At 40.6% G+C, this 24,555-nt stretch overlaps 1 protein-coding gene across 2 annotated transcripts in view; it reads right to left on the bottom strand.

Annotated features, from left to right (window-relative positions):
* Window positions 1–2,367: 2,367 nt before the first annotated feature.
* Window positions 2,368–24,555, bottom strand: part of DENND3 (DENN domain containing 3) — a 32,233-nt gene continuing 10,045 nt past the window's right edge. For both annotated transcript variants that reach the window (XM_056484779.1, XM_056484780.1), the window contains 19 exons: window positions 21,640–21,751; window positions 20,383–20,502; window positions 19,319–19,537; window positions 18,922–19,043; window positions 18,312–18,467; window positions 16,427–16,523; window positions 14,938–15,041; window positions 13,866–14,047; window positions 12,775–13,296; window positions 11,684–11,946; window positions 11,018–11,188; window positions 10,457–10,586; window positions 9,860–9,967; window positions 8,901–9,040; window positions 7,572–7,729; window positions 6,497–6,630; window positions 6,217–6,332; window positions 5,961–6,098; window positions 2,368–3,863 (listed from right to left, as the gene is read on the bottom strand). In XM_056484779.1, coding sequence (XP_056340754.1) covers window positions 3,663–3,863; window positions 5,961–6,098; window positions 6,217–6,332; window positions 6,497–6,630; window positions 7,572–7,729; window positions 8,901–9,040; window positions 9,860–9,967; window positions 10,457–10,586; window positions 11,018–11,188; window positions 11,684–11,946; window positions 12,775–13,296; window positions 13,866–14,047; window positions 14,938–15,041; window positions 16,427–16,523; window positions 18,312–18,467; window positions 18,922–19,043; window positions 19,319–19,537; window positions 20,383–20,502; window positions 21,640–21,751 — 3,193 coding nt within the window. In that variant the 3' untranslated portion in view covers window positions 2,368–3,662. The remainder of the gene's footprint in view (window positions 3,864–5,960; window positions 6,099–6,216; window positions 6,333–6,496; window positions 6,631–7,571; window positions 7,730–8,900; window positions 9,041–9,859; window positions 9,968–10,456; window positions 10,587–11,017; window positions 11,189–11,683; window positions 11,947–12,774; window positions 13,297–13,865; window positions 14,048–14,937; window positions 15,042–16,426; window positions 16,524–18,311; window positions 18,468–18,921; window positions 19,044–19,318; window positions 19,538–20,382; window positions 20,503–21,639; window positions 21,752–24,555) is intronic.

A 24,555-nucleotide genomic window follows, 5' to 3' on the forward strand; every position in this document is an offset into this window, starting at 1 on the left:
GAGGGACTGTACCTGGAAAGCCCAAAGGGAGGAGGGGATTAAGTGCCAGGGATTGTCCTACATCCATGTCTTCTCCTGGCACAATGGCAAGTGTAGGAGGAGGGGAAACCTTGATCACTTCCAGCACCATGGCAGGCAGAGGCCTGGAGAAAGGGACAAGAAGCAGAAACCTCTTGGGTGCTGCTGTTGCTTTAGGGTGATCCCCCTGCTCCACTCAGGGGATGTGACTCATCCCTGGCCCTGGGAGCAGGACTGTGATCCTTGTCCAAGAGAAGCAGGACCCTGCCTAGGCTGGGAGCAGGGTGCTGGGTCTGGGCTGGCTGGAGTGTGCTGAGGACTGTGGAGCTCCCTGAGCTGTTGCTCATTACAGAATAACCCACAGTGGCTTTGGAGTGGCTCAGAACAGCCTGGAGAGGAGTTGCTCCAGCTCTGCCTCTACTTCTCAGTCTGAGAAGAACCAACAAACCTGTATTTATCCCTCCCCTAGCCCAGTTTGTCCCAGTGGGGCCAGTCCCTGCATTCTCCAGGCTCCACAGGAGCTGGGTTATCTCCCATCCTGGAGGGCAGGGTGGCATATTGTGGCAGTGTCCATTGGCACATGGTGCCCATGTCCATCACCAGCAGAGACCTCGTGCACTCCCAGAACCCCCAGCAGTGCCAGCCTGGCTGTGTAACACTCATTGCACACAGAGCTCACTGGGAACATGGGCTGTCCCTGCGGGATTTCAGCATCTTCCAGGTGCCATCCCACATCCCCTCATGCTGGGGTCCCATGTGCTAAGCAGCCCTTCACATCCCAAAAAGGGGCTGGGGCAGCCACCCAGCAAGGCCAGAGATGAGTTTCAGCAGAACAGTGCCCAAATCCTGGGAACAAGGGTGGCTGGTAGTAACATTCTGTGCATTTGTGCAGCAGTGTCCCTGTCCTGACAGCTGGGTGGCACTGGGTCACCCCCTGCTTCTGAGAGCAGGGGACCTGTGCCAAGACAGAGGGGAACTCACCCTGGAGAGGGAAGCAAGATGCCAAGAGGAATCCTGCACATTACAGTGGCAGATGAAATGGATGCAGGGAGGTGAGGAATGCACATCAGGGCAGGATGGGGTTTAATTCCATTTGCCTCCAAAAGGACTCAGCTGGCACTGAAGGAAAATGGGGCCTGGTCCCATGAAATCTCCCAGCGGCCTGTGAGCACGGGCTGGGGGCAGAGGAAGGGGCTGTTTCCTCCTTCCCTGCATGGTTCTATTGGGGAGATCACAGCCAGCATGCAGCAGCCTGAATTTCCAAGCAGCTCCCATCTCCACAGCTGTGTTATTTCTGGAAGCACACTGCCATCCCTTGGTTTGATCAAAGAATCACAGAACAGCTCAATTAGGAAGTGATCTATATGGATCATCAAAGTCCAATTCCCTGCTCTACATAGTGCCTCCAAAAATTCAACCATAGGACTAAGAGCACCGTGGGCTCCTGGCAGGTCTCTCTGACCCTCTCAGATTTTTCAGGTCAGGAGACCAGGAAAAAAACAACAAAACAAACCTTAAAAAGGAGCTGAACAAGCTTTAGCCTTGTTTCCAAGAAAGAGGCAGCATTTCCCTGAGAGAGAAGGGGATGGCAGCACAAGCTGGACTCAGAGTCTCAGACAGAGGCTGCCAAACCCCAGCAGCAGCAGGGCCTTAGGGCCAGAGAGGGGTGGGGTGTGCTCAGCTCCTGCTCCCTTTGTCCTTTCCATGGGGACAGTGACTCAGAGAGGCAACTTCACCTGGCAAGCTCTCAGCTGGCAGAGGGGAAAAGAGCAGCTCTGAGGAGCTCTGAGGAGCTCAGAGGTGCCTTATCACCACCAAGGGGCCCACGGGAAGTACCTGAAACTCTGAGAGCTGAACAGAACCTCACAGTGCTGTGACTGCAGGACCATTCCACAGCTGAAATCCTGGAGCAAAGCTGAAATGCTCAGTGAGCACGTAAAAACCAGCTAAGAAAACAAAACCAGGTTTAAAAAGGTATGCCAGGAATGAAAATCAGTGAAGACAGCAACAGGTGGGCAGCAGGTTGGTGCAGCTGGTTCAGTTCTGCAGAAACAGGGAAAGTTTATTAACAGCCCCTGTGTGTCTTAGAATTCAGCAAATAATTCCCGTCACTTACCCCAGGCAGCCTGACTGAGCCAGGGGAGGAAAGAAGGAACCTGAAAGTCACAGATATGGAGCTCAAAAGGGGACACATTACAGCAGAAGCTGTCTAAGAAAAGAGAACATGCAGAGAGAAAACCCCAGGCAATTATTCTTTACAGCACACAGACAGGATGCAAGTTAGCTCTAAAATCATCATTCTCGAGTATCAAGTTACACAGGAAAAAGAACTACAGAGGCCAGAGTATCAATATATATCAATAGAGTATTTAATGTTATTAAATTGATACAAAAGCTAAAAAAGTAAAATCTCAGTTACCATAATACCAAAAACTTTTATCAGCAGAAATATTATACAGAGTCATAAAATTTCTAGTCATAATATTTTCCAGTTGTTTATACCCTTCTATTTAGCCCTACACTGGTTTATATTTATTAAGAAAAGTAGCAGCCCATTTTGTCCTTCTGTTTACAGTCTTTTAGACACTGTTTTGCACTCTGCACTGATGCAGATAACACTCATCTGCACAGATTTATTGTTTTATTTTCAGATAAATGTTACCAGTGGAAAAACCACTGTACATCAGGCACTGATCAGGAATGCTGCTCTGGAGACTCCTGCAGGCTGCAGCCCCTGGTGCTCATTCCAGGGATTGAGGAGGGGTTTCAGGACTGTGCAGAACTTAAAAATGAAGCAGGTTCTACTCAAAATAACAGCAGTTCCTCTGACTGCAGAAACAGACACTGAAGGGAAGAGTGGCAGAGATTTGTCTCCACAGGGACTGGGAGGTGCTTCCAAAAGCAAGTATAATATATACAGGAATTAAATAAATTAATGCTTCAGATAAATAATAATCAGTTTCACTAACTGTTCCAAATGCCAAGTGCTGTGCATTGTTTTCAAAGAAAAAATACATTTAAGAATTAAAATATTCATTAGAAATACCTTGTTTCAGCTGAAGGAGCTTTCAGTGCTGTTGGGGAGAGCCTGCCTGAGCCTGCATTATAAACAAAACAGCCCCAGAAATCCCATCCAGGGTAAGGGACACTGCCTACCTACAGCTCTGAGCTCAGAAGGATGATCACAGTGACAGCTCTCCAAGTTCAAGCATACTTGGTTTTTTACCTTTCAGTGCCCTTTTCCACCTCTTACAAGCTGTAAAGACATAATAAAATCCCTCTTTTAAGCAACCTTGCACTGCTGAGAGAGAGCTCCCATGGAATTACTGAGCTGGCTCTGGTGTTCCCAACATGACCTGCCCCAGGCAGGTGACCCTGACCCTCCACACCACCTCATGTCCAGTTTGAAGACAGTGACCTGTCTTCTCCTATTTCTGTTCCTTTACCAAATGTGCAGGAGCAGGACAAGGTGTGAGGGGAGATTTGCTTTGATTTCCATTTTCTACAACACAGGGATGGAAACCCAGTAAGTACACGACAGTAACACTGGCAGGTGGTTGAAGTAGATACAAAATGCTGAAGTAAACACAGTCCCAGGTGTTTACCTTTCCCCAGAGGAGGCAGAGGCATTAGGAACAGTGTGACTATCCAGCCTTCCAAATGGCAATCTTGCCCTCCTCCTTGCCAGAGCCGCTGAGGACGTACCTGTCCTCGGCGGAGCACAGCGCCCGCACCGCGTCGGCGTGGCCCAGCAGCTCCTTGTCCACGCTCCTCCTCTCAGCACTGACCACGTAGATCTTCCCTTTGCTCTTGCCCTGCAGCCTCCCACTGCTGCCAACCCACAGCTGGGGGAACAAAACAAACCCACAGCCATTTTCACTATTTCACATCTCAGTCCAGCACACAGTCAAGGAGGTTTTTATGTGGCACATTGGTACAGTGAGGGTTCCCTCATGCTTGGCTGGAAAAGGGAAACACTGAAAATTTCATTAATAAGGGGCTTGGCCACCATTGCTCCTGGCCCTCTTCAAGTCTCCTCAGCTGCTGTGGCATGAGCTGAGGGTTCCTGGTGGGTGTCTCTGCTCCCCTCTGGTTCCCTCAGTTCAGGAAAGCTCCTGTGCCCCATGCTGGAATGTTCAGCTGCCAATCCCCAGCACCAGGGATGCTTTCCCTTATCCCTGTGAAAGGCACAGTGTGCCCTTGCACTGCAAGAGCAGAGAAAATCCAGGGAAGAGCTAAACTGCCATGAGAAAGGAGCAGCTGTCATATGAGCAAAGGTCAGAAAATGGCTTGGGTTGAAGGGGACTTTAAAGATCTCATTTCAACCCCCTGCCATGGTCAGGGACAGCTTGCACGAGACCAGGTTGCTCAGAGGTCCATCCAACGTGGCCTTGAATGGGATGGAGCAGCCACAGCTTCTCTGGGCAATCTGTGCCAGGGCCTCACCATCCTCATAGGGGAGATGGAAAAGCCAAGACTCCTTAGGTTGGAGAGAAGGCAGCTAAGAAGCCTTTATGAAAGGTTTATGAACTAGCAGAAGTGCAAATAAGCTGAATGTAGAACCACTGTTCCACCCTGAAATTAAGGAAGTCAGGGACGTGGGAACCAGTAATAGTTCAGTTTCACTGAGAAGAAAGTACTTCTCTGTACAGGGCTGACAGTACATCCATGAACCTGCTGCTCTGCAGGGAACTGTGGCACCAGCAAGTCCAAAATGAAATCACAGCCACAGAGACTGGGTCAAATAATAGGTAATAAAAGACATAGGCCAAGGTGCCAGACAGAACACATCCTATTTCAGATAGACACAGCATGCAGCTGGGTTTCTCTCCAGTTTCTTAAGGAAAAACAGTGGCTTGGTTTTAATTAAAGCCTGTGACTGACAGCCCTACCACTGTTGTTGTCAGCCTAAGCCAGGCTGCAAGTTCACTCTCCATAACTCATTGGTTAATAGAGGGAACAGGAGTGCAAGTGGTGGCACAGGGTCTGCTTGGAGCCTGTCACTAGTGGTGTCCCCCAAGGGTTAGTACTGGGCTCAGTATTAACTTATTCATAAATTACTTAAAGAAGAGAAGAAAAAGGAATAAAGTTCTTCAGTAGAACAAGAGAGCTTAATACCTTGGGGGTTCCAAACAATCCTCTCACTCCCTTGAAACAGATTAATATATTAATATAAGTATATTAATCTCTGCCTGGGGGAAGAAAATCCTAAAATGATTTTCCATTTTAGTGCAAAACTCTAGCTAGAGGCGGAATACAGAGAAAAGTTCCCTATTCCATTAAAAAAAAATCATGTTTGAGGAAGGAAGGAGGGAAAATCTGAGAAAAGGATTCCAAAAGTTGCTTTCCCAGTAGGTATACTTTAGCTATTTATTTGCAAAGCAACCTTGAATGGGCCCCTACAGCAGCATTACTACAATAATTTGCACAGCCCCTGAGACCACATAAAAGCAGGTACACCCAGGCCAGTAGTGACATGGACACAAGATGCCAAAGCAGGAATCCATTGGATCCTTTGTCTGTCCTGATTTAGGAATATGGTAACTAATCAAGGAAAAGGTCATCTACAAAAACAGGCCAATTAATTGGCATTTGTCATTTGTCTGGTAACCTTTTTTCAAGGCTTAGTCTGAGAAGCCCTGAGATAAAATATCAAAGGTCCTAAACTTTCAGTTTCTACAGTTCCCTGGAAATGTCAATGGCTGATATATGTATGTCACCACACATTTAATTACTGATGAGGGGCTTGGCTTGCCATGCATTTTGGGGTAGACCTGCAACAGCCATTTGTGTTGGGCAGCCTTTAGCATCTCTGATTTCAAAGAGGAATCAACATTCCAAACCTCATGTAATTATGCACACACCCAGAGACAATGACAGCTGCAAACAAAACTTCAGTAAAGAAATCCACAAGAGGCAAAAACAGCCAAGATGTCTCTCACCTGATTTTTAACTCTTATCATACAAGTAATCTCAGAGCAATCCTGAAGATGAATCTTTTGAGGTGTACTGGAAAGGTCTTTGCTGTTCCAAATGTACAGGTCACTACTCCCGGAGTAAGACGCCCACACTTCATCTCTCTAAAGCACAGAAAGATACATTTAAGCACTGCTGACTGAAAACGTATCAAAATAACCAGGGCTTGTAATGCCACAAGGCCCTGCCTCCTTTAAACTATCAACAGAGTAAGTGCAATACCTCAGGAAAGAGCTGGAAGCCAAGAAAAGAGGAACACACATCCCTCAGGTGGTGCTCGATTTTCATCTGCACTTGAAACTCGTGAATTGACACTACAAGAATGCAACTTCTTGTACCTTCAATATTAAAGATACAGAGTTAGTAACAGAGGTGCCCACTTCTTCCATCTCTACAAAACATGGATGAAAAAATTAAAATAAAATGGAACATCCAATAACTGGCTTGTTTCTTTATGTGAAGCTGATTTTTGTAATTATTACGATTTGTGGAAGGGACTTACAGCACCACAGTTGGTCATTATGAAGCTTCATAGAGGTGAGATTTTGGCAGGGCAGCTGAAAGACACGGTTCACTTTGAGAGTGCTGATGTTCCAAGCAATCACCATTCCATCTAAACTGCTGGAATATGCTTCACTGTTGGCACAGATTAAAAAAATAAACAACTGTAGTGTGCATTCATGTTCAGAAAAGAGTGCACACACAGAAGAGACTTACTTGCAAAACAACCAATTTTACAGTAAACCAAATTGGTGTCCATTTTTAAATTATCTTCAAGATTATCCTTTACAAACTCTGTATCAACTAGAAACAGTGCAGGTTAACTCAGAGCTCAGTGAACAAGAGCACGTTACATCATGCATGAGGAGTAGAGCACAACAAAACATTCCCTATAATTCCTCTGAACAATGTTGCCTGATGGATTTTCTCTTGAGTTAGAACAAAAATATTTCAAACTGCTCTTCTTTGTTACTGCACCTGAGCAAACAAATTATACTATCCCTTTCCTTTTTACCTTTAACATTTGCTGGCTTAGAATGAGAAAACCTTTTTCAGAAAGTTCCTACACTTAAACAAATTCTTCCTGAAACCCAGTAACACCTGACAGACCTATTGACCCTGGAGTTGCTTTTCCCATGGGAGGACAGCAGGTTAAGACCTTCAGCCAAGACTCTTCCCAGTGCTACCAAAAGATCAAAAGCATTTTGCCTGAACAGAACAATAAATGTATTGTTTCTTTTATAAACATGGAGGAAAAATCCAGAAGCTTGCTGTAAACATGTAGTCAATGACGTGCTCAAAGCAAAACTGAAGAGGTCTTTAAAATGCATCTGTATCAATTCTTCACTGGATGCTGCCAGTTCCTGAATGTTCTCATCCTCATCCAAAAGAGCATTCCTTTATCCTCTTTGTTCCAAACTACACAGTGCTCTTTATTTAAAAAGGAAATTCTTAGTTGACATACACAGTATGGGAGCTATAAAAATGAGCTAAATGAAGACTTTATTAGCAGGATAAACCCTCCCATTTAAAACATTAAATTCTTTCAACATCTAGGAAAATCAAATTAAATCTACCTGGGTGTTCTGTTCTTCTCCACAACAATGTCTGTAACATCAGAGCGATGATCATTCAGTTGTTTATTACAAGACATACTGTGGGTGTTGATGATATAAATAATGGAGTCCTGAGAACCAATCCATACTTGACTCTGCTCCACCATAACCATGCAAGTCTGGGGAGAAAAAGCTGGGTTAAATAAAGCCTAGAAAAGAAATCAGTCTTTAATGTAACATAGGAAAGGCTGTATTCAGAAGCTACAGTTTGCTGGTGATCTCTGCAGGAGATGAACACTTGGCTCTCCAGTGTTCTACCCTTTGCTCTGCTCTATAAATAATGAGAGAACAGATCTCTCTGCAAAGTTTATCCTTCAGTAAATAGGATTAATAATTTATCTTAGGGACTGCCTAAAGGTGTGCTTCCTGGCCCAAAATAAAGTTTCAGAGGGCATCAGGGGAACCACAGAAGTTAGTGTGCTCCTTTCCTCTGCATTGGAAGCCAACCTAACTATCCAATATATCCACACTTCCTACTTCAGCTAAAAGTAGTGTTTAAGAAAACACTGTTTCCTCTACTGTCTCTGGAATGCCCTTCCCCTCCATCACACACTCTTCATTTATCTCTCTCCAGCCATCACTTGCCAACTTTTTTTGTCGTATCTGACTCTTCTGGAATTCTATCTTTCCTCCACCCAGCTCTTCACCACCAGCTTTACCCCTCCCTTTTTGACTCTTTCCCACACTCATCCACAGCAATCTCTCATCTTTCACACAAGTGACATGTCCAATCCCTTTTCTGTGTGTTCTCTCTACTATGTGTTTTTCACCCAGGCTGCATGCCTGGTTCAGATTCCCTTTTCACAAGATTACTCTTTCAGGTAGCCTTTCACAAACCACTCCCTTTCACCTGCTGGTTGAGACACTTTATTTTAGAGCTCTATCTCTCTTTCAATAGCATCTACCTGGTTTCCTTACACCTCTTCCAAATGTCCAGTTCTTCAGTATGGGTGAATTTTTATCTATTCCTAGGACTCCCCTTCTCATCTTCTCTTTGGGTTAAGTGGCCTTTATTCTTCCTCCTCAACTGTTTCAACCCTGCTTTCCTGCACCAAGAACCCATCAGGCCCTCCCAAGTCCAATCCATCACTTCTCACCAACTGATTTGTTTTATTATTAATCCATTTAGCCTCCTTTCAGCTCTTCTCAAAAATCTCCACTTTACCAAGTTAACTGAAGCTCAAACAACTACACAACTTTTAAGGAAGGATGTGATTTGGAGTCAGACAGGCTACAGTAACAAAACCTCACCCAGCTGAAGCAGGGACTGTGATCCTGTGCCAGTCTTACCAGTTTAGAGCGGCCCATTTTGAAGCAGTGTTGCTGGATAGACCAGGTAGAGGCATCAAAAACCACCACCTTCCCCTCATTTAAAGCACACCAGAGTTTTGGATGAGCATTGTCCAGTCTTTCTGAAGGGTCAAGATGCCCTAGAAATAAAGTAGAGAAAATGAGAGAGGTAAAAGAAAACAAAATACTTTTGGAGACCTGTGGCAAAGCCATTATTAGGCAGAGCAGGTTTGTAATGAAATGCATCTTCTGGAATTTACATCATCAGTTATTGACTGACACAGCTTTCACAATGCATCTGTCCTTGTTATCATCCATTTTCTGAGTTCACCCAATGATTTAATCTTATACTCCAAAGATACTCAGAGCAGAGATAATCTCTTTCATTGATGACTAAGAGCTGAGCTCACTGGGATTGCAGGAAGGCTTTTAAGCCTTGTAAATACAACTAATAAATCCACTCACTCTTGTCTACTCCATCAAAATCTCTCATACTATGAAGAAAGAAAGAAAACAAACCACTGAATCCAACACTCTCCACTACTGTTCCTTGTACTGTGGTTTGAACTAACTCCTCCACAGGACTCTACTGAAAAATAAAATCCTAACAATGAATATTGATCAACAGGGAAGCATCATCCACCCATCCATCCAGCTCAGTAAGTGAGCCAGAAAGCTTAATGAGAAATCAGCCCATTAAAACAGAATTGAAGTCTGTGATAAGGCATATGTGTAGAGAAAGGCAAATTAACACAGTGAAAACTATGCCTTGGAGTATCTTAATATGCAACATTACTGTTCTTTTAAAATTATTTTTCTGGTTTAGTATTCAACACACAACCAATCCATGTAAGAATGTGAACACATCAGGCAGGCATAATACCAGGTGTTATAAGATCATGTGCTTTATAGGCTAATTAAAGCTGGGCTAACCTAAAGAGAGCAACACATCATCTTACCTGGAGTATAAAGCAAGACATCTATTGCCTGTGGAAATGTCTCACCAGCTGAGGGGTTGATCTTGTGCTTTAGTGTCTCTGAAGTTGTTTTGGGGACCATCATAGGCACTAAAATAAATTTTAGAAGGTAGTGAAGTGCACATTTAAGCCTAGAATAGAACTACAATTCTTATAAAATCGCAATTCTACACCATTCATTCACATTTCTCCTTTTTCTTTCCCTCTAGCTTTAGCTCAGAGCCCAAACACCACTTGTATGAATTCTGGTAGCAGAAACATCCACCACCCAAGGAATCTAAAAAGACATGACAAAAACACAGCATCCAAGATGGAGACAGAAGCAAAAGCATGGACACAGAGGCAAAAACCAAGACCAACCAAACAAACAAAAAAGGCAGAGGGAATAAAAAGAAAAAAAAAAGAAGGAACAAACCCTAAACTTTCTACTTGCTATTAAATTGCATTTGTGAATGTGCAATCAGGCTAATGTCTTTTTGTATTTCTACATATAACCAGTTTGAAAAACAGAATACACACTGAAAGAGCAGAAAGAGATGATGCAACACCAACAGGCTTTGTAGCATTGCTATGACTGACCTTCATTTTTCATCCTGTCAAAATAAGACAGTTTAGAGGCTGCATAGATGCTTTTGGAGGACTGCAGGGCACCAACCACAGCATCCATCAGAAGAACATTTGTCAGGGCTTGCTGGATATACTGAGGATCCTAAAGACAGAAGTCTTACTGTAGTTTATCTATTGCTCATTATTCTTACAAGACACCATGCTCAAAATCACAACACGTGTCATGTTTAGCACAAGCACCAGGCAGTTGCTGCCCTGCAGCACAATTCCTGTCACTTGCTATCACACCCCACTCCCACATCTCATGTTCCAAGCAAGGTCTTGGAGCAGGGAGTCAGAACCAGTGTTATTACAGGAATACTTGAAATCTGACACAACTTAATACAGGATATGCAAACAAAACCATATGAAAAGATACAGCAGACATAGGATGGATACCCATTTCCAAGATGGATCTTTTTTCATGGGAGAGAAGTACCATGAAATTCTAAGATTAGTACATAAATTATTTAGAATAGAAACAGAAAGCACATTCTTCATATTATCTGGTTACAAATTCCCATATTTACATACCTTGTGATCATATGCCATTTTCTTTCCAGCCCACATTTCTTTCACGATCAAGTACCAGAGATCACATTCAGTTTTAAGGTTGGCTTCAAAGACTTCTTTTTTATATAATGTTTTAATCCTCAGAGTAGGTATTCTCAAAAGAAGGAAAGCTACAGTAGTGCTCTTAACATCCTGGAAAGTTACAGGAAAGAGAAAACAAGGAGAATGCACCCAAATGATAGATAAGATTCAGGATTCAGCCCACAGAGCAGCTTTTTCTAATTACAGCTAATTCTTTCAGTTGCCCATACACACCATTAAGCAGAGCTGGATTTATGAAAATAAGTTTAAACACCATTATAAAGCCTTTGCTCCACAGTGGATATAAGCTGACCCACTGATACCTCAGACACATGAGCACATTTAATGCTCATGTTATTAAACTTATCTACTCCATATCCTATCTACTGCACTCTACACATTTCTCTGAGGTTATAACCTCTTGATTTTCAGTCATGACATTTTTGTTCCAAACCCCCAGAACTTTACCTCATCACTCACACAGTGACTTCAGCACTGTCTCCAACTCCCCTTGCTGAATCTTCATGTTGAGAGCCAGCTCATTCTGGAGAATGGGACACAACCTATACCCACAGGCATGCCAGAGGACAGGAAGTTGGTGCTCACCTCTATATCCCTGAAAGCAGCAATTGGGACATAGCCAGGACGGCCTCCTTCAGTCAACAGGAACAAGCGTTTCTGGGTCAGAGCTATTTTCCCTACACCATAGTTGGTTTTAACTGAGCAGGATAACTTGTAGACACATTCATTTTTATCTAGATGCTCTATTACTGCTGGTGGTAGATTCACCTCTTGAGCTTCTGCTTCAGTTTCTTTCCAGTAGTTGTAGAAATCTCGGAATGTTTCAGGATCAATTTGTTTCTGCTGTCCTAAAAATTTTTTTAAAACCCCTTTAGTGTGAGAAAATATTACACAGACTTGTACAGGAAGATAGGTTTAGAAAGACAGTAACGGTCAAATTGTGCCTTTTTATTGGGCATATAAGTATAGACATTTTAGGCACGTGTCCCCATCCCAAGGTTATCTCAGGCACTATCCTGAGATACACCCCCAAGGTACAACCACCCCTCACTGAGTAAAATGTGTGACACTCCAGCTCCACCTAAATGTAAAGGAATAGTATAAAAGTGAGTTAACAATGGGGAGAAGTTAGAGAAGGCTCCATATAAATTCTGGGATCAGTCAACAGGCTGAGCCTATCTTCTCTCCCATAGATCACCTACTGGGTAAAAATCACACTCTAGGCACACTGAATCATTATTTCAAGCTGGCTCTTACTGGGGATTAGAGCTTGTCCATATAAGGGTTTGAATTAACATTATTTTAAATGCATGTTGGCAGTCAGATATTACAACCAGCAATTCTCAAACTCTGATAATTTTACTAATAGAGTGTGCTCTTCTTTAAGCTGTTAATGTGAGTCCTGCAAGTGTGCTGGCAGTGGGTAAAGGACACCCAGGAGGAGCCCCTTTATTTGGCAGGTGACCCTGGACAAGTCAGTGGAACCTCCCTCCATGCAGCAGCTGCTCAGTGAAGGGTCCCCACAATGGAACACTGACAGACTGGTCAGGCACAAGGGGCTCAGCTTTCCCAGGGCACTGACAGACCAACCAACATTAAGGGTTTGAGTAAATCTTCCTTTTTCATGTGACAATGCTAAATAATAATCAAAAAACCACCAACAACCTCATACTCACCTACTGTCAGGGCATCGAATAACCGGTGGATAGTGTCTGTATCCCTGACAATCCCAGACTCCTGAATTCTCTTCACAAAATCATCCAGCTGCATGTGTGTTTTTGGCAATTCAAAATTTTTTACGTGGTCATCTATTTTCAGAACTTCTCTTTGCTTTTCCATCACTCGACTTATCAGCCTCTTGAGCTCAGGTTTGCGGTCTGCCTGCAAGCGCTCTGAGCGAGGCAGGGTCTCCACTATTTTTCTTACAAGATCAGTAGGGAAAATTCTTAAGTCTGTTTTTTCTAGGTTCTGAAAGTCAGAAAGTGCATTTAGTAGTTTCCCTTGCATCAAGCTAACAAGGCCCCGGAGGTAGAAGTACCTTGCCAGCAATGCAGAGTTCTCAGGGGGTAAGGTACTGATAGCTTTGCTGAGGTGGTTGAAGAAGTCTGTGTAGTAGGAATGAACACACTGGAACATCAGAGGAAAGTGAATTTCAGGAATTTTGAATGTGGTGATGGATTTGGAGGGTGTTCTCACAGCTAGAAACAAACACCAAGAGAGTATACTGATCAGGAAAAGGAGTAGGAGTGTAAGTATCTTCACAACCAGCAATACTACAAACAACAAACAGAATCCCCATCACAGCAATTACAAGACACAGCTGTGCTAGGGACACAAATGCATTTTTTATTATATTAATATTATGAGAATATTCCCTAATCAGATAACATAAATTTTGGAAAAGTTAAAAAAAAAAAAAAAACAACAACAAAAAAACCTCTCATGGAATTCTTTCTGAACAGTGATAAGCTTAAGCCTGTGTTTAAATTAAAGGTAGTAGAGAGCTGGACAAAGTGGGTGAGGACTCAAGAATCAATTCCCCAATATCAATCCCACTGGGACCAATCACACTTTTGTGGTCCAGCAAAACTTACAGCAGGCTACAGACCGACTTCACAAGCAAGGGGAAGCACAGAGAGACCCCAGCTCAAAGTGACTCAGGCCATCCTTTCTTCCCAGCAGCTAACAGTGTTTCTGTGACAATTACTCAGTGATGTCACCCCAAAAGACAGCAGAGGTGCCTTTGTCCATCACAGTCTTCCCTTACCAACAGCTGCTCCCACTTTTCGGAGTGAGGAGTTCCTGGTGGGCCCCTCTGGCAGCTGGAAGTCCTGCAGGTTGGGCATGCTGATCACCATGCGCCGGCTGGCCCTGCGCTCCGCACTCATTCGCTTGGAAGCCATTTTCTCTATTGTCAGCCTTCTGGGGCTGGGAAACATCAAATCTAACCTGAGGAAAGGAAAAATAACATATTACTAGTTTCAGAACTTGTGAATGTGGTAACTGCACCACTAAATTAGTGGCTTGTCTTCATTTTCTTCTGTTTTCACTCAGAGCCAGGATAAAAAACACGAAGGGGACAAATTTTCTCATGTTTGGGCTTGGTTGTTTATCAAATCTTATCTAAAGTACAGAGAGTTCTGCAACACTTCTAGCTACCAGTTAAAAGCAAGCAAAATGGAGGTGAATCAAGCTAGTTACAAGGTCTTTTAAAGCTTAACAGTGCAATAAAGAACTAACACCTATATTATTTATACTTTTGACCCAATAACCAAACTCCTGTCATCCCAGTGAGCACTAACTATCCAACCAAAAACTACTACCTGAAACCATGAAGAAGAAGGAAGAAGACAGAAAGGAGACAACACTCCAAATCCTCCATTTTGTCCCATACCTATTACTGTATTCTAAAAACCTCAAATTCAAAACCCTTCACCATGTGAAATCACACACTTCTATTTTAACTACACACCTGTGACTTTAACTCCATCACTCCATTTTGGAAGCCTTTTCCAAGGCCTCAAGTCAAAAGCAGTGCTCTCCAGGGGGTCAGTGCCAGAAAGCACAGAAAGCTCAAAAATCTCAGGTTTCTGGGTTCCAACAAGAACTCAATATACATATGCACTAAATTACTTCCCCTTTTTTTTTCCTTTTTGTATCATAGTATTATATCTACAATTTCAACAGCCATCTGTTAATGTAACCCTTTCACAACAACCATAATTGAGTTAACAATTAATCATAATCTTATTTATAGATGACCTAATCTCATACCAATAGGGCCAAAAGGACTTTTATCACCTATACCAACAGAAGAATAAGAAATGAGAACACTGTACCTGTCCTCTTCAGACCGGGTACTCAAGTCAAGCCGAGCAAAAGCATCCATCTTTCTGTTCAGACGAGCTTTAAGGAAAGAGTGAAACATGTAGGTCTCTAAAACCTGTGAGACACAAAGGAGTTAACTGTGGATCATTTATAATTTCACATTTTTATTAGCATGTTTTTTGTTCATTTTTATTACCTTTACATATGCAAAACTGGAACCTTCCAATTCAGCAATTGCAAAAATAAAAAGATTGAAAGCTTCAAGAGAAAACAAATTAATTAAATTCTTTGACTTTGATGATATTTGCTTAGTGGCAAACAGCAATTTCAAACTGCACTCCAAGAGGTGAAACCAAACAAAAATGAGAAATACTGATAAAAAAAAAAGCTACAAGTTTAGTATTATCTTTTCTACTTAAACCAGGTGCTGATGATACTGTCTATGGTTTGGAATAAGAATTTGGGAGCACTCTAAATTACTGAAAAGACAAGTGAATCATCTTTTCTTCTGGTAACCCCCAAAACTGTTCCCTGCTCAGGTAATTATTGTGGTATCATTCAGAAATAACTTCTAAAAGGTCAAATTGCTACTTTTAGGATAAAGGATATAATAAAAAATGCCAGGTGTGAATTTAAAAGAGGGAATTCCACCACCTTTCATCTCTGCACAGTTAAGCAAGGTGAAATCTGGATTTTGAGGCTATACAACATGTCTATTAAATAAATTATATATATATATATATAATTCTATATATTTCATTGCATGTATATTTTAATATATAATTATATATAAAATTTATATAATTTTTCATAAATTATATAAATTATATAAAATATTTCATAAATGTGCAAATGCCTCTTACTAATCCACTTGTAATGTCCAATGTAAAACAACATCTCTAAAAGCATTAGGATTCACAATTTCCAGTATTCCTCCAGTAGGTGGCATATTTTGCTAGCAATTGTATGTCCAGGAGATTTCAAACTTTAGTCCTTTCTAATTCATTTTTTTTGAGTTTTCTTAATATAATTCCAGACACCACTAGTAACGACTCCATAGTGTGTTACTTTCTAAGACCCACTTGAAAGCAAACCTGCCACTTTGCTATTTGGTATTTGTGTCAGCTGCTCAAAGCTCTTCTTAAATATGTACACATGAGTTTTAAACTAATATTAAATTTCAATTCATAAAATTGCCACCATTTCATTTATAGCATTAGAAATTGCTGCTGAAAATATTTTAATTATTTCTATTAATCTGAAAACCTGGTCAAAAGATTTCCAATCAATTTCTCTCCTTAGGATATACTAAGTGGTTCCTTTTAGTCTTTCCTTTCAGTCTTTGTTTTTAAGAACATTTGCACATATAGAAAGCTTTCTTGAACAAACACTATTTCTCATGTAGGATTCATCACTTTTTTACCTTTAAATTTCCAGATACTGGTATTAATTCTAAAATACAGATTTATTAATAGCAGATAATCACAGCACTGAATTTACCTTTTTGTAGAATGGCTGGTCTCCGATTGCCCTTGTTTTCAGAAATTCTTCACTGTTAAACACTCTGTGTTCATAATTTAGATGGTCTTTTACCTCCCTGGAGACAAAAATAAATAAATAAATAAATAGATAAATCTGCTTGGAGATTTGTGAGCAAGTTGTGCTTTTGCAATAGCAGCAGCTCACTGATACTACTAGAAATATGCTGCAGCATCAGAAGACAAAATAGAAATGTGCTGCTATTTCAAATCAAATCCAGTTTTAATGAACAAGTCTGTGTTATTGAATCATTGCAAAAAGAATTCAAATTTTTACAAGTAAGGTAGGCTACCTGCTGCCAAACTCACATATACTCTGTAAGATTTAGTAAACCATGAAGGACAATCTGTGTAAATCATGACTTAGGCTCCAATCCTGCAATTCCATTTACACACACGGCTCCTGAATCACACACAACCCACTGGAGCACCTATCATGGGCAATTTGAAAGATGTGACCTGACCTCACACTGTCCCATCACATTGCATCTGTAACAGGCACATGAAAAACAGGGCTCTTACTACATCTTGTTAACAGCTTAACCAACCATATGGGGTCAGGAAAAAGTATGGTAAATAAAAGTACATAGTTTTATGTAATTCCATATAATTTAGCTTTAAACATGGAACTTCCACACACAGAAAAATCACTACAATGCTTTGCTGAAGACAGAACAACTGGCAGGACAACTGCATTGAGAGTTACTTTCCTTCACTCCTGGGTGCTGGTAGAGTTAGAAGATAGAAGAAACAAGGCTGAAAAAAAGAACAAAGAAAGTTTGAAGGAAAGGAGAAAGAAAGCAAAAGAATCAACCCCTTTGTGATACATATTATCTCTTAAAGAGCAAAGCATCTGTTCATTTTTTGCAGCCAAATGTTTAGTGCATTAAAGAGATCAAGCTGGTATGAGCAAAAATGCATTTCTCCTCATCTTGTCTGGAATTATCATTGCCAAACACTGAAATCCACAAAATCCCACTGTGGAAATAAATGCATTTCAGTTTCCATAATCAGCTATCTTTAAAGGCTGTTCTATTCCCCACACCCAGCAGCTACTGTCCTTCTCAGAGGGTCCAGACACTTACAGGAACATTCCTTAAGCTGATCCAGTAACAGACAATTTGGACTCATAAATTAACTCAGCACCTTCTGACTGAAAGTGTCAAGGAGAATTCCTGTGAGCAATTCAGTAGCTGATCCAAAGGAAAGAAGCCCAGTCCCAAACACAGTCAATACCTCACATTTCTTACCATAAAATTATGGAATACCCTGAGTAGGAAGGGACCTACAAGGATCATTGAGTTCAGCTCCTGGCCAATTGTCCCTTCTTGTGCCAACACTTTGTCCTTGAGCTTAAACAGCTCCTCTCCCTCCTTCATTCTCAGGTGTTGCACTCTTCAGGTATCTCATCCATTTTTAGTCCAAACACTCTCAGGTGTTCTGAACTCTTGTTCCTGCTTTCAGCTCTTCTACCCTGTCCTGGTTTGAATTCATGTGCCTCTAACAAGAGTGACCAAAACTTGACTGATATCCCTGCTGGGCCCTAAGCTTTTCCAAGGACTTCACTTCTCTTCCTGAAATCTTCCTACAAAAGACAAGCTCAAAATCAAAAGAGTTTTATTTAAGATATTCTAGCAATGCATGCATACACATCAAAACATCGATGACTCACATTCCATCAGGCTACAGGACCTCCTTCTCATATTCCCTGACAAAATCAAAGCTCTATAAAATTTTGTCTATAAAGTAAGACAAAATGAGAGTATTTTCACTGATGATTGAAGTGTCTTAACTAGTACCACATGCTCTTATAATAGCAAATACCACACCCAGTATTGACCCATTACCTGAAGATATTAACAATTAACTGCAGCATGGTTTGCTGCACATCCATGTTGAGTTTCTGCTGCCAAGCCCTCCTGCGGGTTTGGATCTCACCAAGGTCTGTGCTGGCTCGGAGATGGCAGAGCTCCAGATCAAAGTGCAGCTGCAGACCCTCCACTCTACACACAGAAGAAAACTATTAACTTACATCCTAACACCAACATTTTTTTTCATACCTTAAAAAAAAAAAAAAAATGTCATTTAGGCCCATGCATCTTATAGCTAGAGAAGCGCAAGATTGATTTACAAGTGCTGACAAGCTAACAAGATTCCAGGGAGCCCCACTCAATTAAATCACAGTGCACTCAGTCTTCTTTGTAAAGCTCAGAGTATAATCTGTATCAATAATACAAAAGAAATAAGCATTCCAGTCGTTGCAGAATAATTTGGTGATTATGACTGCTTAAAGCCACTTCTATACTAAATAAATGAAATTAATTGAAATTGCCCTTTTACAGTGGGGTATATATGAATGAAATAATATTATAATAATAATAAATAATACAAAATAAAAAACTTGGCACATCAAGCACGATTTATGCAGTAAGATAAATATCTTCAAGATCTTGTCACCTTTTTATGAAAGTTTCTGCTGCTTGTGCTGGAGCATCTGGAATCTCAAGTTCTTCTTCAACCATTTTTGAATGAGAAATATCTCCATTATCTATATTAATTAGAATTAAATCTTCACCTTCCTTTTAACAAAAGAAAATAGAATGACTGCACATATACTTATATTGTAAAAATATTTATTTCTCATTTACAAGCAGCTCAGACAATTGATTTCATCAAGGAGGTAAACCAGAAAAGGACTGAAATTCTTTCCACAAGTAGAAAATTATAGGGATAAACAATTACATTCAAGAAAAATAAATGCAACTGCCTTAACAAATATAACTTAGTAATTTAATATGGAAGGGGACAAATGCACTGCAAGTACAAATCAAGAGGGAAATGGTGTAAAACATACCGTGCTCACTTCATCAAAATGATCAATGTGACATCCCATGAGGAAAGATGTTGGAGCCATCACAAAATCCAGCATTTGCCGGGACAGAATAGGCACAAAAGTGTGCTGCCACTGAAGAGGATGAAGGTACAACATAAAGCATTCAGCAACAATTGTCAGCAGGGCCCAGTCAGAAGAGAAGAAAACAATTCTCTGCTCAGTCAAAATACAGGTCATAATCTGGAAAACAAACCCAGAATGTTAAATATTTGCAAAGAGGTATCTAGAACACACTAGAAATGCAAATATTTCCTCTATTTGTAAGAGTCAAACAGAAAACTTCTATTTTTAGTAGCCTTCTATATTTATGGCCATTTCAAGATAAATCCTAAATGGTGCAGCTGATGTAAGATACTTTTATTCATACACGCACATGTGGGTAAAACCCAAAAAATAAGGCAGAACTGCCAACTCTCATGATTGAGAAGGTTTCTCAGAGAAAATGTCTCAGATAATACTGATGACTTTAAACAACCTAATTTAACTTCACAGGTGGCCTTTGAACAGCAATTTGGATCAGGAAACCTAAAAAAGGACACTCTTGTCAATATTATTGTAAGAATCAGTGAAGCACTGAAAAAATTCAAATAGCCTGTTGTATTTTCTTGTCTTTATATACCATTTACACTTTATTTGTATGAGGGTGCCAATAGTCATCAATCCTTCCCATAGGCCCCTTTCTTAAACATGAAAATATTCTTATAAATCTTGTAAAAATGCATGTAGCGAAAATTCAAAATGAAATCTGTCAATCGGCATGAAAAAAATATATTCTTAAGAAATTTAACACCTATTTCTAAACCACATCGGAAGAAATGCAATATGCCTTAATCTAATCTGCAAATAACAAAATATCTTAAGAATAAGTATAATTTATTTGCCATAGGTCTAATATTCAGAACCAAGACTATTCTGAATTCCTGGGTTTATAAAGTTTTTTTAGTAAATAAACATCTTGATTTTTTCTTAAACTACAAATTATCAATACTGTCAATCCCTAAAACATTTAAAAGTATTAGTTTTACCTGCAGCACCTGCTCTGGCTTGAAACACAGCAATGGAAGATGAAGATCCAAGTCAATAATTGGACTGTCTGGATCCTCTCGTGAAGGAATTATTATTTGAAGAGGCTTCATATGAAATACCTGTAATAATAGATGTTTACTCCCTGATGAAAATGTTCCCACAGCACATTTAATTCAAGGTTTTAGTTCCAACTACAAAATATTACCTTTAATTGAGAGTAAGAAGACAGGTATTTGCATACTGCAGAAAAGTGAAATAAAAAGAGAGGGAAATATTCAAAGATATAATTACTAGTTTGAAAGACTAATTTGAGCTTCTCTCCTTCTCATAGGGTGATTGGTCAGTAATTTTTTTAAACATATTTTAACAGAATTAAATTGATTTATTATAAGCATAACAAAATAATTGAATTTATATTTGCAGATACAACTGGAAAATTGAAACTACTGATAAAATTCATACAGGAAACACAAAAAATATAAACAAAGTAAGTGAGCATAGGTTGTCATGCTAAGAAAATAAAACAAGCCAAAAGAACAAGGTCTCTCAGTGTTTCAGATACTTCAGCTCAAATCTCTGGGGGTCGGGTCCTGCACGTGCTGCATATTTCAGCACTCACAGCTGGTTTAGCCAATCACTCAGATATTTTCCAGCTATGCTATTTTTCCTCCACTCCTAACCCCTCATCCCAGGGTCAAGGAAAGCAGCTAAGGAGAAGTCCATGGCTGAAGTTCTGCTTCCCTAGAAGCCACTGCAGTACATAACAGAGCGTGTGCTGAAATCACTGACCCAGCTGACATCTGGCTTGACTTGGGAAGCCTCAGAAAGCAACAAATGCACAGCACTGAATACAAATGTTGATGTGAGTTTCCCCTCTCAGCTTGGTTTTATCCAGGCAGCAGCCAACTCAACATTTCATCCACTGCACAGTGTTCTGCTGCTCCCAGACCTGCCCAGGCATCATCTCAGACCACAAATAGTTGGCATGAGCCAAAGCCTTCCCAGAGGAATACTGAAAACTAAAGAACATGACTGGCATGCCAGCACTCTAACCTGAACCTTGGTGACACTGTTATTTTCTCTATTAATAATGCATAGCCTGATTTTTAAAGTACAGGTATTGATATCAGTTTCATATCACCAAGTAATCTCTGACCTGACACTCATGAACGTCACCCAGTTTATTGAAAACAGCATCTTAGTATCTTAGAAGACATAATGTTAAAATCATTATGAAATTCAGGAGGAGTAATTACCAAGTGGAGTGGTCCTGGTGGCGGGCTGGGGATTAAAAACAGCTTTGCTGCAAATTCCTTTATGTGCTCCTCGACATCTAAATCCCTGAAAGGTCGTAGCTGCACTAGTAAGCTGTAATTAAATGGTAGGAAATTACTTATCAATAGTAACATGCAAACACAAAAAACTCTTTCTGCTGATAATCTAGAAAAAAATTATTAAAAGTAATGAAGCTATTATTTCAGCTAATTAATTTCTAATTTATTAGATACTTGAGCAGCTTCATTAAATTTTAATGATGCTGCTGTAACAGAAGCAGAGTTTTTTTTGTACTCCCATGCATAAAATATTGCTGTATTATATCCATCAGAGGATATAGCCCAGTGGTTTGATGGCCAAAGGAAACCACATGTGAGGTGAGATGGTGAGGTGTAGCTACAGCAAGTGTCTTATAGAGACTGCTTGAGGAACCAAAACCCACAGCTGCAACACCACCTTGGTGTTCCTCCCATCCCAAGCATCACACACCAACTCTGAGATAGAAAACAGCACCAGAGGAAAAGAGAGGTTGTAGAACTGAGTTTGACTGCAGAGGAATGTGAAGCAAGAGCCATATTTAGCATAAGGCTTAGGCCTGTGTGGACACTGCTCTTTGCTGCCATTCCTGCCCACACAAAGATTTGGAACATTTGTGCAAACCTGCAAAATGTTTCTGGTTTAAAACTGTATTACCCTAACAAGGTCACACGGTTTATATTATAAACCAAATAAATTCTGGAACTTTTAAACATACACACAATCAAGACTGAAAACTATTAACTCCCACAGCACATTTACATTTCTGAAATGTAACAATTACCAAGTTGGATATATGTGGTCACAGAGGGTGTTTTGTTCAATAGAAGATTCACTTGTACGTTTATAGCAAAACCCCCAAATATTTACAAAATCAGAAAACTAGGCCAGCAAATCTACATATACAGAAACTAGGAACTGAATATGGTTGTCTTCTCCCTGGAGGTTTTACTTCAGTTTGCAGTTTTACTGGTTTCCTGCAGAACACTTACTCTTCAGGAAGGAAGCAACTGAATAGGTCAAGAGATATATAAGGATCCAGGACTCTATATTTGTGTGCAGCATTTAGATTCCAGGAAAAAAACCCAGCATATTCTGTCATGTATTACTGCACTTTTAAATGAAATACTTAAATTCACTATTTTCCTATTTGAGGAAAGGGCTCTTACATACATATTCCCAAAAAGTCCATCAGCTCTTCAGGGGTGCAGAGAAAGAGGGATTTAAGAAGTATCAAAGAAAACCAGACAGTAGAACCATCAATTTAAACAAATATTTTGTCACACTTAGTGATGCCTCAGATTTGGCCCAACAGAATAAGTAGACTTGTCTTTTTTTCCTTTTCTTTGAGACAAAAAGGTCTTATCAAGACATCCAGTAAATGCCACAACAGAAACAACGTGACTGAGGAAGCAGCAGATGTACAGAGGACAGGCAGAGCTCCCTAATCAGGACACGGTGCCTATTAATGCAGCCTAACAGCAGCTGACAGCTCTGCACTGCAAACGTCTGCAGAAATAAATGAAGTAATCTCTGAAACACTCAAGAGGAGAGCTAAGGAGTTTATGAACCTTTCATTACTGCTATTAACTGCCCACAGCCAGGTGTTTCAGAAAGCAGGAGCAGCTCAGAATAGGCCCTTTGTACTGCCTCAGTGCTGGGAGCTGTTTGCACACTCCCACCTCTTCTCAAGGCAGTTGAAAGGATGAATACACAGGTTGGAAGATTTACTGTTTGAATGGAGCCTATTCATCCATCCAAGACAGGAGTTCATCCAGGAGATTACTGCCAGGAATATTTCACTTTTCATGCAGTAAAACAGATTGAAGTAATACTACATGTGCAAAGTGCCAAAACCTCTCGAGTTAAACTGAACCTTTTCAAAAAATGTAGAATAATCCAACAGCCACTGTGCTGTGAAACCATTTAGGTGCACATCTGCTTGCTTTGGACAAAAGCAGACACACCCCACACAAAATGTTCTGGATTTGGAAGCACTGTGTGCTAGCAATATGGAATTAGTTATAAAATTAATGGCACAGAATACAAAGACCTTCATTACCATGATGACAGCTTGCAGATTCCCTTGCACCTACATGGATTTATAGCTTGATGTTGCCTGTATATCTCAGTTTGGTTAAATTTTCAGTTGTGATTTCTATTCTGCCACTTGAAAAAGATTAGGAACCTGGATTTTATCTAGGAATACTTATGTAAAAATTATACTTTTGATGATTTTTCTGACTGAAAACAAGTACCACCTCACCTATAAGCAATTCTGTGCACTTAGATACTGAAGAAAATAATCTGTGCATAGAATTCTGGAGAAAAGGAAACCTTTTGCTGCAAAAAGCCATTCTGAATGGAAGCAGAACCCCTTTAGATGCTACCTCAACATCAGATCTTCAGGAGCAACAGCATTCTTGCACTAGGTATCACAATGAAAGGCCTCCACAGTAGAAATAGGTGGTTTGAGGTCCACCAGCAAGTGCTGTCAGAGCTCCTGACTAGAGAATGATTAATCAGTTGAGGCATCCTGCAAAACACCTCTGCAGCATACCAAGGATACAAGTGTGCTGTTGAAGGTGTTATTATCTGTTAAGTAAAAGAGGCAGTGCTACCTGAGTACATTCAAGGAATGAAAACACTTAAATAGATTTTTAACCCACTAGTTATCTGAAGACACACAATAACTCCCTTTCTGGTTTACAGAAATACAATGTCTGTGCTTTGTAATATCCCAAAAGGTCAGAACATCTCCAGCTGTACAGGGCACTACACTCAAAATATTTCATAGAGGTCTTGGCTGCAATTGTTTATGTTGCATTCAGAACAGCCACACACCCTAGCAGCTGCTTCAT

Source organism: Oenanthe melanoleuca, chromosome 2 (assembly GCF_029582105.1).
Source record: "Oenanthe melanoleuca isolate GR-GAL-2019-014 chromosome 2, OMel1.0, whole genome shotgun sequence".
Lineage (NCBI taxonomy): Eukaryota > Metazoa > Chordata > Aves > Passeriformes > Muscicapidae > Oenanthe > Oenanthe melanoleuca.